The sequence below is a fragment of the Kryptolebias marmoratus genome, linkage group LG13 (genome assembly GCF_001649575.2).
Source record: "Kryptolebias marmoratus isolate JLee-2015 linkage group LG13, ASM164957v2, whole genome shotgun sequence".
Taxonomy (NCBI): Eukaryota; Metazoa; Chordata; class Actinopteri; order Cyprinodontiformes; family Rivulidae; genus Kryptolebias; species Kryptolebias marmoratus.
The window spans coordinates 19,887,585-19,901,868 of NC_051442.1; the positions used below are offsets into that span (position 1 = coordinate 19,887,585).

At 39.5% G+C, this 14,284-nt stretch overlaps 1 protein-coding gene across 6 annotated transcripts in view; it reads right to left on the reverse strand.

Moving 5' to 3' along the window:
* The window catches only part of mtmr4 (myotubularin related protein 4), a 43,057-nt gene extending 29,107 nt beyond the window's left edge, over positions 1-13,950 (reverse strand). For 2 of the 6 annotated variants that reach the window (XM_037979026.1, XM_037979025.1), the window contains exons 1-2: positions 13,309-13,381; positions 7,269-7,369 (exon numbers count right to left, since the gene is read on the reverse strand). In XM_037979026.1, coding sequence (XP_037834954.1) covers positions 7,269-7,369; positions 13,309-13,366 — 159 coding nt within the window. In that variant the 5' untranslated portion in view covers positions 13,367-13,381. Of the gene's footprint in view, positions 1-878; positions 1,330-7,268; positions 7,370-8,377; positions 8,519-13,308; positions 13,382-13,887 lie in introns of those variants that run through there. The other 4 variants (XM_017412673.3, XM_017412672.3, XM_017412670.2 and 1 more) reach the window with 4 other exon arrangements.
* Positions 13,951-14,284: the final 334 nt, after the last annotated feature.

Here is a 14,284-nt window from a genome sequence, read left to right on the forward strand (position 1 = left end):
AGAGAGACCATGTTAAAGATCAGGATGCATTATCTGTCTTAAGTGTTTAGCAGTTCTACAGTTAAACAATATAACTTCAAAGTGACACCACCAAACCTGTAAGTTTTGGGGTTTCGTATGAACTGTATAGCTTGGAGTTTCACATCCATGCTTGTGTTGTAAATGGAGCAAGTTCAGGTTTGAGAAGTTTATTTTTAAAGCTTCCACTATGATTTTTTGCTCACACAGTTACAGGAGGTTAATGTCACCATTTACGTTTGGAAGACAATGTTTTATTATTTGCATTCCAAATATTTAAAAAAAAGGTAGGTCAATGTGTAAAAGTTGACCGTTTAATTAAAGGAAACTTGCTGAAAGTTAAAGAGTGCAGATGGTGAAGTGGGAACACTGCTGAAAAGTCAGTAAGTAATAAATAGATTAGGTAAAGTAGGCTCAGATACATGAAGCTTAGACAGTCCTGTGTAATTCCTAAAAGCCCACATTTTCATTGGTGTTTCAACCTTCAGCCAAAGACAAACACCTGTTCAGCATCAGTCTTATTTCTCATATGCAGTCTAATTCCTGTTCTCCACTGCAGTTAACACAATTCATCACTCTGAGAATGCAACATCTGAAACGCAATGTTCTCCCTCTAAGTACTAACATTTAACTTAACCTCCTTCAAAAAGATTTCTGTAACAAAAGGTGGCTTTTCGCCTTACTTTAAAGGAGAAACTTCCATTGTTTCAAGTCAGTGTTGCTACTAAATAACTGCAGCATTCAAACGCCGAGCAGAGTCCTTCACCTCCCCCACTGACTGGGAGAGGAGAGCTGTAATACACACCCATCACAATCTGGACTCAAATAATAAACACCAGAACAGGAACCTGTGGACTTACAAAGCAGTTGAGCATGGAGCAGGACACCCTTCCTGCGAGGCTCATGTCGAGGAGAGGCAGCACTGGGTCCGGATGCCACGCAGCCTACAGAGCAGCAGCACGACCAGAGGAGGAGCCGGCATAACCATCCTTCTCCCGGCCTCTCCAAACCCCGGCTGCCACCCTGCCCCTCCTGGCCACTTCCTGCACGCTGCCCTGTTCTCAAGATGTGCAACGGCACAACGCACCGGTTTCAGTATCTCACACCCACCCCCCTCCACCACTCCAGAGAGGGGAGAGGGAGCACGGCGGCGCCTGAGGACGGCCCCTGTTGCACGGCTCAGAGGAGGACAGTCCATAAAAAGGTGCAAAGAAGCGCAGCAGTCCGACCGATCAGCCGAGTTCAAACTGAGCAGAAAGCTGAAATCACTGCAGATGTTCCTTCTCGAATGTAGTGAGTGTACGGAGAGGCACTGAGAGGAGAGAAAGCAGGAGAGAAAGGAAGACAGAGCCGGATGCTAAGCTCCACCCTCTGCATGGAGCTCAGCCTCCCTCTCCAACATTCACATGCATACATTTCTCGCCTCGTCTCCCTTTCATCCCTTACTCCTCCCCCATTCCCCTCCTGGTTCGCCCATCAATGACAGCTTCTTATATAAATACTCTTCTCTCTAGGCACTGTGGCAGTAAAGCCAACGGGCAGACGAGGCTGCCACACACGCCATCTGAATCAGACAACTGCTGTTTACTGCGCCCAGACACACACAGGCTATTCTGCACAAACTGAACGCACACAAATAAGAAGAATACAACCTGACCGCAAACACAGAGGTGAGAAACACCTTATTTAGTAGGTGAAAGGCATCCCATCTCTAAACGCTGGCACTGGGTCTCATGCAGTAGGCTGAGGACAGAGGAGGGAGGGAGGGGGAGGCTGAGGAGAGCGAACCTGCTGGGAATCTCTGGTGACACAGCGTTCTACAGACATCTTTCTCTCTGCTGTCTCTGCGCATCTTTCAGGTGCTACCTGACACGTCATGCAAAGCATCCGTGCATGCAGAACCTTATTAGGCTCGTTATCGCGAAAGGTCGCAAAATATTTGGCGCATACAGTGTATACCCCACCAACCCCAACCAAGCACAGACCCACTCCCCGGCTGAGTCGTGACAGCCGCTCACCTACAGCTGCATGACCCCACATTATGTAACACGGGCAATGTAATATACAGAGAACAGCCCGGATCCAGACTGCAGCACTACAGAATGATTCATTTTACTGAGAGGAGGGGCTTTAATATCAATCTGACAACACAGAGTGGAGTTTAAACATGATGAATTTCCACAGCGGTTGAGTTTTTTTTACTTCCTTTGATTTCTCTTGGCCCAGTTTGACAAAAATCATAGCAAGGAACCATAAAAACCAGGCACTTTGTTTTAATGTTTGCAACTGAAGCCTTTTTTAGTTTTATTTAAATAGAGAATTTGATTCAGGATCAAAATGGTTTCTTGTAGCTGCTGTAATGATTCCTTTTTATGAGAAGTACTGTAAGTCTACAATGAAACATGTTACTTACAGTTACAGGCACATTCCAAAAATGTACAACTAATACCATCACATTTGTATTAACACAATCATAACTCATCAAGCCATATTGTCCAGGCATTTTAGACTTAAAACTCGACAGAAGAACTTCTGTATCTAAACAAGTCTGATGTTGTCCCTACTCTGAATGATGTAAGAATATATTCTTTAATCCTAAATCACTCATTTTTCTCTGAACACCTCTTGCTACCCCGCATGTTTTGTTTTGCCAGCAGTCCACCCGCCTCACACACTGCTGCTACACTCCTCAAACACGTGGGTGCCTTACAGAAACTGTGATTATTGTCTTTATTAAAATCTGACACCAAAAGGCGGTAATGTCTTTGCCTTCAATTTTTAATTAAGTGTGCCCCCTTTGTTAAGAGTATTATTTTTTTCCTTTCAAAAACTGGTTTTGGATATTTAGGTACCTTTGTCTTTTTACTTGCTTTATATTTGTAAACATTTTTTTTTTTACTCTTAATTGATGTAAATGTTTTTTAGCTAATCATGTTTTGTTTTATGGTTTTACTGTACAGCACTTTGGTTATCTTTGGTTTTTTTGTAGGTGTGCTTTTATAATTAAAAGTTTGATTTTGATTTGTAGGTGTTTGTTTGTCTGTTGTGTTAGCAAAATATCAGTCGACTTTACAAATACTGAGTTAAATTTAGGTGTGGTAGTAGCGGACAGTCATCCACAACACACTTTAAGAACTAACTGATTGGGCAATATACCTCATAATTTTTTTTTTCATGTTTTGACCAAAACAGCTACAACTTCATTTCTCAACACAAGACTCTAATTTCAAACTCTGTCATAACAGCAGGGTAAAATTCAGACCTTTTATTAGTTATGGTTTCATTATTACTCCACCATACAACAATCTTAGGTAGAAATAATGCCCTTTATTATCTTGAAAAGGACTTTACACATTTTAGGGGGAGTGGTAAAACTAATTATAACAATTTCTCTTATTTTTATTGGGAAAGATTTGTTCAGCAAACAAATTATTTAAAATACAAATCATTGGTTGGAACAAATTAAATTTGTTAGCAGTTTCTTTTTAAATAGTTTTCACAAAACTTACTTCCATCTGTAAAAGAAAACCTCCATACTTTTTCAGTTTGACAATATAAACAAAACTCCTATTAATTCTGTCTTTTGGTTTCTACAGTAACTATACGTTACAGAGTAAAAAAAAAAACAAGAAATACATAAGTATGAAACTTAACAACAAACCTAATACAACAGCCAGACATTGCTTTTCAACAACTGTGTATTTTAGACAAATCCAAACTGAAACTATTTGTAATTTTATTTAATTTTTTAAAAGGGACATATCAGCTTTCAAATTTCAAGTTTTCAGCGGTTGTTTAAAGGGAAAACGTTGAATTTCTGTTTATTTTTCTGCTGCAGGAAAAAGTATTGATCTGTTCAGACAGAAAACTCTTATTTTAGAGGAGTTAATCAATATATGTTATTACTTTCCAGGACTCAAACTGGTCTTTGAACACTGAACACAAAGCCTATTTCATGCAGTCTGAAGATTAAATGTCAGGATTACTTCTGGGCTGTTAGTATGTCTACATATCAGAACACAAACGGCACAACACATCGCATTTATTTGCACCATGGAACTTCTAAAGTAAAAAGAGCAATCAAGCTGAGCCCAAACAACATAAAACAGATCAGAGGTAAAAAAAAAAAACCTTGCTGATAGATGCAGAGTGACAGACTAACAGAAAAGGTGCTATTGTGCATACATGGTGCAATAATTGGTTACAAGAAAAAAGACAGGGGTAGAAATGTAAAGCTTTTCCGTCTTGTGTTGTCAGGTAATCTACTTACAGCATAAGATCATTTTGTCTATTTTGTAAAACGCCAACAATGTAAGATTTTCTTAATTCCAAACAAATGTCCCTTCTTACTGACGCTCTTAAAAGCAGGTAAATCTATAACCAAATGTTGTTTTTGTAAGGTTCAGCAGAAATCTATATTTCTAAACCTGCCAAAAAGTATTACATTTTATTTATCTGAAACTTTATTCAAACCACTGACATGAGCGAACTAACTAACTGGTCGGACAACGTACAAAATTAGAAACGGTGCAGCTAAAGTGTGATCCCCGGTGCATTTAAATCCACCAGCTCTGCTTGAATGAACAACAAAAAGTGAGCAGCACACTTGGCCTCCTGCGTTTGGTGGGTTATTTTAGGAAAACAGGGCAGCAAGTCACCGTAGCAGGGTGTCAGCATACATGTTGACCCAGACACAGAGGAAAGAAATAAGACATGTTAGTTTGGGTATCTTATGTGGGGGTAAAGCACCAGGAAATATTAATATTTTTATTATATGTATGCAAGCAATCATAGTTGTGTTTGCATGCCTTCAGTGAAAATTATTAATACAAGTTGAACCAACGGGTATTCTGAAAGGCTGAAGCTATTCATGCAGGAAATATAAAAATTGTTGACACTGAGGCAATAATAAAAAGTTTACATCTTCAACAGCAATGGAAAAATAGAAAGCAGTCCAATTTTTGTGGCCAAAGTAATAAATGTTTAAACTGAATCAGAAGACTTGGTAAGCAACAAGACACTGACAGCCTGACTTCACAAACAGTCAAGTCAAACTCCAGTGAAAGCAAAGGTCCCTTCGAGTAGATCTCCTGTCAAATCATTAACGGTAACCTTAAATGAACCCTCAGGCTTCAGCTACAACCTCGCTGAGAGCTATCGCTCTCTGCTCGGGGCATGAAAAGGGAAGCAAAAACAACACCCGCACACATCCAGGTGATTTAATCTTTTTGGAACAAGTCGAAATTATATGGAGCAAAGACCTCTGTACGGTGCTGGTACACTAACTTCTCTCACCAACTCCAAATACTCACACAGGGTAGCGTTACAACGCACAGCAGGTACCGAGAGTAAAAACAACCCCATTGTGCTCGCTTCCATGCTCGTATTGTCCTGCTAGCAAATGAACAGCCTGAGTGGACAACAGCATGAACTTGATACCTTCCATCTTGTTTAAGGAGGGGAAAAAAAATAAAGCTTGAGGATGGAAAGCAATTAAAAGGTGCCTCACAGAAAGGGATTAAAGAGATCATATTACCTCCAGCCACACAAACCCACCTGAGAGTGTCACCTTTAGAACTGCAGACCATCAGAAGCATCATTAGCTTTAGATATAAGGCAACTTTAAAATGGTTTGTCATAAATGTCAAACCACTTACAGTTTTAGCTGTACACATACATCAAATGTGTATGCCTCTGTTAACTCCAGCCTTTAAATAAACTTTAAATATGGCCTTGACTGGTGCCCTGTTATTGAAGTCCTCCAGGGTGTGTTCAGTGCACCTGATGTTGCTGTTTGAGCTTGCAGACAGAACTCTGACCACACCTAAACACACCAACCTACAACACACCATGCAAGGTGAGATAAGCAATATGATGGCAATAAAAAAAAACAACTTTATTACAGTTCTAGCTTGGTGTTTCAAATTCTGCAATTGATTGCATTGGAAGGCACACCATTTGCTCATTTGATGTGTGCAACTATTTAGGCCAGCAGCTCCCGTTAAAAGGCTAAGAGCTGGGCACCCAGCCATGGTGACATTCTTTGGACCCAACTGAGCAGAACTTCAGGACACACAGCCTCCTGTTCCACTTCCTGTTTCTGTTCTATAAAACCCATGCCCTTTGCCTTCAAGAGAATTATCACAATTGATCACAACTTCTTCTTTCTCTTTTACCGCAATCTTCTCTGACAGAAAAAAAAATTCCCCAGGAAAAACCTAAATCATTTTGACTCATGATTCTCACCAGTAATTTCTCATTCTAGTGTTACCAAATTTAAAAACAAAAGCTGCAAAAACAATAGCGCTCACTAATTTGAGAAACTACGTGAACAACAGATCCTGTTTCCTGATCAAATGCACCTAAAATGAAAAGCTTGTTTGGCCAATTCAGAACGCAAGTAGAACAACAAAGATTTCATCTTAATTTCACCAAAATTACTTTTCGATGGGAAAGTTGCAGATTAAAACAAATCCCAGTTCAGCAGCAGGCTGTCTTTGTCTCCATTCTTTCTTTTTTTCAAATTACCTAATTATTTCATACCCACCACTTTCTTAGCCAGTTGTGGTAGCTATTTTAAATGCTGTTTTAGGGGAAGAGGGTCAACAGGCTAAAAAAATACAGTCCTTAACAGAGGAGACACGTGGCAGGAAGCCTCGTCACAGGTGCAACATCTGTCAGCTGCAACACTGCACTTATACCGATTCAGAAGCATGTAGGAATCTGAACAAGAAAAACCAACCCTGCTGAGTGTGCAGGTACGTTGAGGAGCCAGGAGGAGTCACTGGTGCTGCAACAATTACATGATTCTTTACTGGTTTCCTCCAGAAATAGCTATAGAATATAAAAATAACTTGGATGTAACCAGTAAAAGAACAAAACAAGATTTATTATTAAGAAATGAGTCCACTTTTTAAAATCAGTGTTGATTTCATGCAATATCTAACAAACACTATTATCAAACTGCATAGTTTAAATTTAAAAGATATGATTAACTGAGCATCTCTTAATGACTGAAGTTTGAGAATTCTCGTTTTAAAGTTGTGTGCAAGACTTCAAGTCTTGTTTCGACTTGTAGCCTCTCTTCACAATTTCCAGTTAAAAAGTGACGATGTTGTAACTTGCCACTTCGTTTTGTAGAAATTACGCAAAATGTTCAGAGCAGCCTCATGGACTACAATTCATTGGGAATCTGCAGCAGAGTTGATATCAACATAAAGAGTCCCTCCTCTTCAGCGTGATTGGCTCACCATGCTGCCGGTCCCTGGTGCAGATGGAGACTCTGGGTGCTCCTCGTCAGGTCCCTCCCTCTCCTCCTGTCTCCAGGGCTTTGTCGAACCACCAATAGATTCTGTCAAGATAAAAAACACACACCTCCTTTAGCCTTGTGCATGGGTGCGCATGTGTGTGTGTGTGTGGGCGGTTGTGGAGTGTGTGTAATTGCTTCAAGGGCTGGATTCCAAAGCTTTTTGGTACAAAGTACAGCATGCAGAATGAAAGCTGGAACTAAAACAATAAAAAGCTGGTGAATATGTATCTCCTTTCATTTCACAGAACTGAGAGACAGAGAGAGAAAAAAGAAACTTCTTGAGAAAATGTCAGAGGTTAAGGTTGATGGTTTAGCTGGGCGCCTGGGACAAGAGGTGCTCTGAGTAAATGAGCTTGAGTCAGAGTAAAAGCACAGCGCGCACGCAGAGCTGCAGGCAGACATGCAGGAACGTGCCAAACGTGTACTCTGACACCACGATAGTGACACTGGAACAGATCAGCTGGCCTGACTGGAGACTCTGATTTATAGGAAACGCCAACTCAACATTTTTGATCAGATTACCAGCAGACAGATAACTAGTAGGATCCATTTTCCTCACCCCGAATACAAAAAGAGAGAGAGAAAGAGACACTGAAGCAGAGATTTTGATATTGTAACATTAAGTCTGTGAGGTGTTTAAATCACTTCTAAAGAGGCCATCAATACAATGATCGTGTTTTGGGCTTTACCCCAAACGACCCCAGCTGACATGTTGCACATTCTTCCTTCCTTTTTGTGGTTTTACAAGCTCAGTCAGCAGAGAGAAAGAGCAGTCAGTCCAAGTTTATGAGAAAAAGTAAAAACCTTTGTCTGCTGTCAGACAAAACATGAACACACTGTTCACTTTCTTTGGTTTTAAGACCAGACTAAACAACAAGCTGATTAAAAGGAGGTGTTGTGAAACTGCACTCAAGTTTTCACTGTGAAGTGCCCTCTTCTCACTTCTCTACAGTTTTTTTCCCCAGACACACCCCCTTTTGCACACCGCTCTACGAACAAGAAAAAGACTACAACTCACAAAACGATACTTTGAGAGTGAACTTGTCTTACCTCTACAGAAGGGCTGAATTAAAGTGGTTGTTGAAAGGTTTCTCAATTGTTTAAAGGCTGAATTTAAACCCAGCGTCTTGCAAAGTTGCAGCAGCGTCCGTCTCCCAAACACACACTGGTTGTAATCCAGTGCATGACGTACCTCCCTCCCTCCCCCCTGCACAGTGTCTGTTCCTCCCTCCCTCCCACTCTGCTTACTATAATACACCGACGCTTACTGATTCTCTCTCCCCCCCGCCAACCTACAGCACACTCGTGACTTATTTCAATCAGGAAGTATGTCTCTCGGTTCTAATCATAAACAGAAATCAATGAACGCAAACAAAATGTCATAAATCTATTAAAACAATAAAATATCACATCAAAAATGGCAGGATTCACTGGTTTAGTAAAAGGGAGTCCCTGATTGTTTAACTATGCAACAAAAACAAAAACAGTTTGAGTACATTTTCAACAACCAACTTAAATAGCAAAACATATCAAAATATAAAGTGGCGAATAATAAACATTTCATGAAAATTGTGGTGGCTTACATTTTTATCACTCATCCATCTGCTTTATTTTAAGTTTAATGGTCTTGAACTTTAAAATCTCGATTTTGAGCAGCCATTTGCTAACAGTACTTCAGAAAGATGGCTCAGGTGGTTAACGAGGCCTGCAGGGAGCGCCACAAACTGATCTAAGTCAGAGCCTGCATCTCACTGGGCTGCGAACAGTGTTAGTGTGGGAGTTTAAAACGTCTTAAAATGTTTGCAGGGGGGCTTCTCGATTCCCTCGCTTCAATAACAGGGGCTCGCTCTCGTGACGCTGGAATTCCGAACGATTGAAAAACTTGCAAAATAAATTCTCTCTCAAAATAGCTGCAGCCTTGTTGCAGGCGTCTGGAACTCGTCTCAAACCCATCCCGATTTAATTTCCGCAATTCTAAAGCACAACAGCAGGTTTATTTAGTGCCACCTGTTTGTGAACTTGTATGCATTTGTAACCTGACACTGTTTACACCTGCAAAATAAAATTTATATTTAAGCGTTTGTGAGGGGGAAAAATACATGTTTTTTTGTTTGGCACTTACATTTTTAGAACATTTTGATGCTAGATGTAGTCAAAGTTTAATACTTGAACAAACTTCAAAACTTTTCAATAAACTACTAACACGGACTGGTTGCACTGACAATAAAAGTACTAATTCTGTGTGATTCCAAGTGAAAAATTGTGTATTTCCTCAATTTTGTGTCTCCAGCGGTCAAAGCACAGTGAGATATTGGCTTTATGGTGCGTTTCGTTTGCACTCAGCAGTCAGATTTTCAAAGGTTTTATGATGTCAAACAGTTTTTGACCAACCCCGACTTCAAAATCCAATATGGCTGCCCTGCACGGGAAAAGCTGCGACAGCTGCAGTGATGAACTTACTTTCACTTCTACTGGTTTTAAATTAGTCGTCAAACAAAGCCCTGTAGTTTCACTATTAGTGAACATATTTCTATAGTGCTTGAATGCAGAAACCCATTCTTATTGGTCTACAATGCAAACAATAGTTAGCCAGACTACAGAAATGGACAAATCCCAAAGATTTTCAGACTTGCAACTGGAACGTTGACATGACTTCATTTCCATATCTGAGTTTCAAGGAGTTAAATCTAATTACTTCCGTTTTTTTGTTCACCTATTTGACAACAAAACATGTATAAGCGTTTATTACTCAAATATTAACTACCGTAACAGAAACCATCACACTTTGATCAATATAAAAATAAGAGTTGGGCAGATTAACCTTATGAGAAAGCTCTTTGTTGACAGTATAACCCAAAATATTTTGCCTTCATCTTCAGTTTCTGCATACAAATCTTTAACATCAAACATGTTCAGGAAAGATTTTAAGGATACCATTTCTGTCAAAGAAAAAAATCAAATTACGTACTGCAAGAACCTGTTTGAGTTTATTTTGTTGACGTGAGATACTTGAGAGATACAAGAAGCTGTTTTCAAACCCATTTATACACTGGAAGCTTCATGTTGCATCCTGTTGTTTTCCCTAGTTGTCAGACTGCACGTCGCTTTACTGGAAATCCAAACAGTCATTGCACAAGCTGAAGGTGTGTCCCTCTGGTTACAAAGGTGACAAAAGCTACTAATAATCCCAGCTACCACCCCCTATGTTTCTCATACACGTGAACGCCTCTGACTGTCAGTGTCACGTGATGTTATTGTTAGTAATTTTACTCAACAAAAAGGCTGGGTATAATTCAAACTGGACTTTTTGGGTTCAAGATCACATTTGAATAATAGGTGCAAGATAGAAGCTGATCACTTTGAGTTTTTGATGGCCGATGTCACTTCAGGGTAATTCAGAGCAGCCTATGTAAAACGCCATTTTTTTTAATTTTCATCTAATATATATTTTTACAAAATAAAGCAACAATTACTGAACATGTTAAAAGGTGACCAATATTGGCCTATTGAAGCAGTCGGCTGATTATTCGGTTTATCTCTCATTCTGATTTGGTCTTAAATAAGTCTAAACTTTCCTAAAAAGTTGAAATAAAATCAGAAACACAAATAGATCTGAAATCTAATTATAAACTCTCTTTGGTAACCAGTTTGGCTCTGCATTGAGATTTTAGTCAGTAATATTATTCAGCTAGTCATGCAACAAGTTATTTTCAGTTAATTGTATTAAAAAGATCATAAAATTGTGGAAAAACAAGAAAAGTTCTATTTAAACACGGTCCCTACACAACGAGTTAGTGTCATTCCAAACCACGTGCACATTCATTATTTAGTTGAGTAATATCATATTTATGAACAGCTGCATCTAGTCAGAAGCAGATTTCTTACTCATTTCCACTTGTGTGAAAGAAGAAAACTATAATATGGTTGGTCAGACAGAGCAAGAAAGTGAAATAAGTCACTTCAGGCTGTGTGACAATATACCTCACATTTACCACAAGGCAAATAAAAAAGTCAATATTTACCTACATGTTATCTCAGTTCTTACTGACATTTTTCTGTTGCAACTCCACCATACATCCATACATGTTGGGATTTACCCAAAACATAAGAGGGAAAAATACATTTAGGTTTGAAAATATTTGGACAAAGAAGCAACAATAAAAAGGTTGGCTCTACAAAAACTTAAACTCATGGGCTTAGACTTAAGCATTGTGTGAAACAATTAAAAGAACTTCACCATTATTTATTCATAAACCCCTAAATTACAGGAATCCAATAAACACCTCCAGCCAGGCGTTTCTCAAACAACAACAACAAAAACAGTCTGTTCCAATAAGAATGTCATTAAAAACAGAAATTTGCAGCTATTTTTTTTCTCTGTCTACCTTGGACTGCTTCACGGGGGCAACAATGTAACTAGTAACATGCAGACCTCCCTCTTCAAGCCAGCTGTTAAGTTTTAAGCTTTCCAGTGAGTCCTGGAGCTGCCCAGTGGCCTCTTTCCCCAGACAATTTATCTCAATAAATACTTATATCAATAAATACAGTCAAACTGCTCCAAAAGCGTTAGCGTTGCATACATTCTGACCAGTCAAGTTTCACTGCAGAAGACGTGTTTTCAAAGCAAACAAATGAGTAATATTATGGTGACAATGTCCATCTTCATAGATCATTGTCATATTGGACTGTGAAGCTCAGTCTGTTTTATTTTTTGCCGCATTTGGTCAAATCCAGGCTGTTTAAAACTACCTACCACCACCTAGGATAAACCTTCAAACAAACAGAAGAGACAAATAAAACAGGTCATCTTTCCAGGGAGGGGAAACACTGCGATCGTAAGACGACCATCACACGGCCTCCGGGCGTTTTACAGAAAATGTATACCTCTGATCACAAGTCATTTCAAGCAACCCATTCTTTCAAATTCTTCTCTGTAAGGCGATTTGTTTTTTGTCTGCTTGTTTTGTTTTGGGAGGAGGTTGGCGACGGGAATTTCAACCGTTTTCCTGATACAAATGTTTTGTACTTTATGCATAAATGTCTGTGATTCTTCGACATTTATTCGAGAAGTTCTTTATTCACATTAGTCTTGGATAGTCAGATCTGCATGTTGAACGGGAGGCTGCAAGCGAAGTTCAACACAACCATGCTGTCTTTACGTTAGCTGGCTCAACAAAGCCTGAAGCTAGAGATAACCTGAACTGTGATGGTTATGATCTTTGTAAACCCAGGATTTCCATGTTCAGGCTCTTTGTGTTGAAAGGAAAATTAGCTTTTTATGAGTCTGAACTGAATCACCACTGAATCATTCTCCTATAGAAGCTCCATCAGCGACATTGATACTTTATTATAAGGAGCGGGCTCTGCTGTGTATTCAACTAAAAACCATCATCATCTAGTCAAAACGTATCAAACTATAGAAGATCTGTTCTATTTTTACTTTATAAAAAGCATCCTGTAACAAATATCCGGGTCTTTTAATGTCGTTTTGGTACTTTCCCTGTATCGGAACGTAGATTTGGCCTCTCCCTGCATTTCCCCCACATCCCACAGATAATTTTGTTGAGTTATTGCAGCTAAAGAACAGCCTCTGCAAAAAAACAAAAATCCATGTTGTTGTTCTTCTGCTTGTGGTCTTTTATTTAGTTTGTTGCAGCTCAAGTCTCCCCTTTTTTATACAGGGTTTTTTTTTCCTCATGGCACCTTACACACTAATATAGGTGATGAAATTTACAACAAACATCATGAATTTAAGAGCTTCCCTAGCAGCATGGTATGAATTCAAATGATGGTTTCTGTATCCATGTGTCACTAAGCTAAGATACTTAAGAAAGGGAGATATAAAGAGTAATTCATACAACAATTGGAGATTATTTAAACAGTGCTCTACATGGTAAACAGCTGTAAATAAACAGTCTTAGCAACATTTTACTATGTTTGCTCAAAAGCAACTCACACTATGTAACAGGAAACGTACTTACTTAATAAATATCTGCAGCCATTTCTGGCATTCAAACTCACATCTAAACTTAGTGGCATCGATAAAATACCTTCTAATGCAAAACCAGTTTATGTTCCGCTTTAGAAATATTCAAAGCAATGACAGATTCCAGGATGTTTCCTTTGGACCAAAAAAGAGACTAGAAATTTCCAAAGAACAACACGTGAAAACAACAGGTGCAAACTAAAAAGGCAGATGGATAAAGTTTAAAGACACATTCATACGGAAAGTGAAAGTGGACGATGGCAGCCGCGTTAGACTGGAACTGTGCTCCGAAATAAAAAAGTTGACAAACCGAAAGTGTTCCTCTGTATGTGTGTGTGAGAGAGAGAGGGTGTGTATGAGGGGGATGTTTGCAAAAGATATTAGCATGCTAGCATGATAGCAACGTTATTAGAAGCTACTGGGTTAAAATAAAATCGTTTATTTGCGCAGAGAAAACGACAAAAAACCTCAAGGTTCACAAGTACAGCCCAAGCCTGTCAGCCAGAGAACATGTCTCACACAATAAAATCTTCAGAAGTTACTTAATTTAGAAAAAATAAACCGAGTTACTCACTCAAAGCATCAGCTGACACAACGGTGACTCAGTAGACTACACGACTTCCGCATTCTTGTGCGGTGACAAAAACGCCAGCCAATAGGGAAAGCGAATAGGTAGCCGTTCGGACCAATGGCGTGGTGGCATTTGTTTTGGCCAATCACAATTGACGTCAGTCAAGCCATTGAATGGCACACGCCCACAACGGAGCCAATCAGAGGCGAGTCAACTCGCGCGGCGCACCAATAGAAAATCACAGCGCGGCACAAACTGCGCGGTACGTGCAGCTCCTCACATGTTCAGCAGCCCGAGTACAGCCGAGCTGAGACATCCAGTACTACACGACTCACGAGAACAAATCCCCAACAATAGAACAATTTTAGTATTTTATCAATTACACTATTATAGACCTACA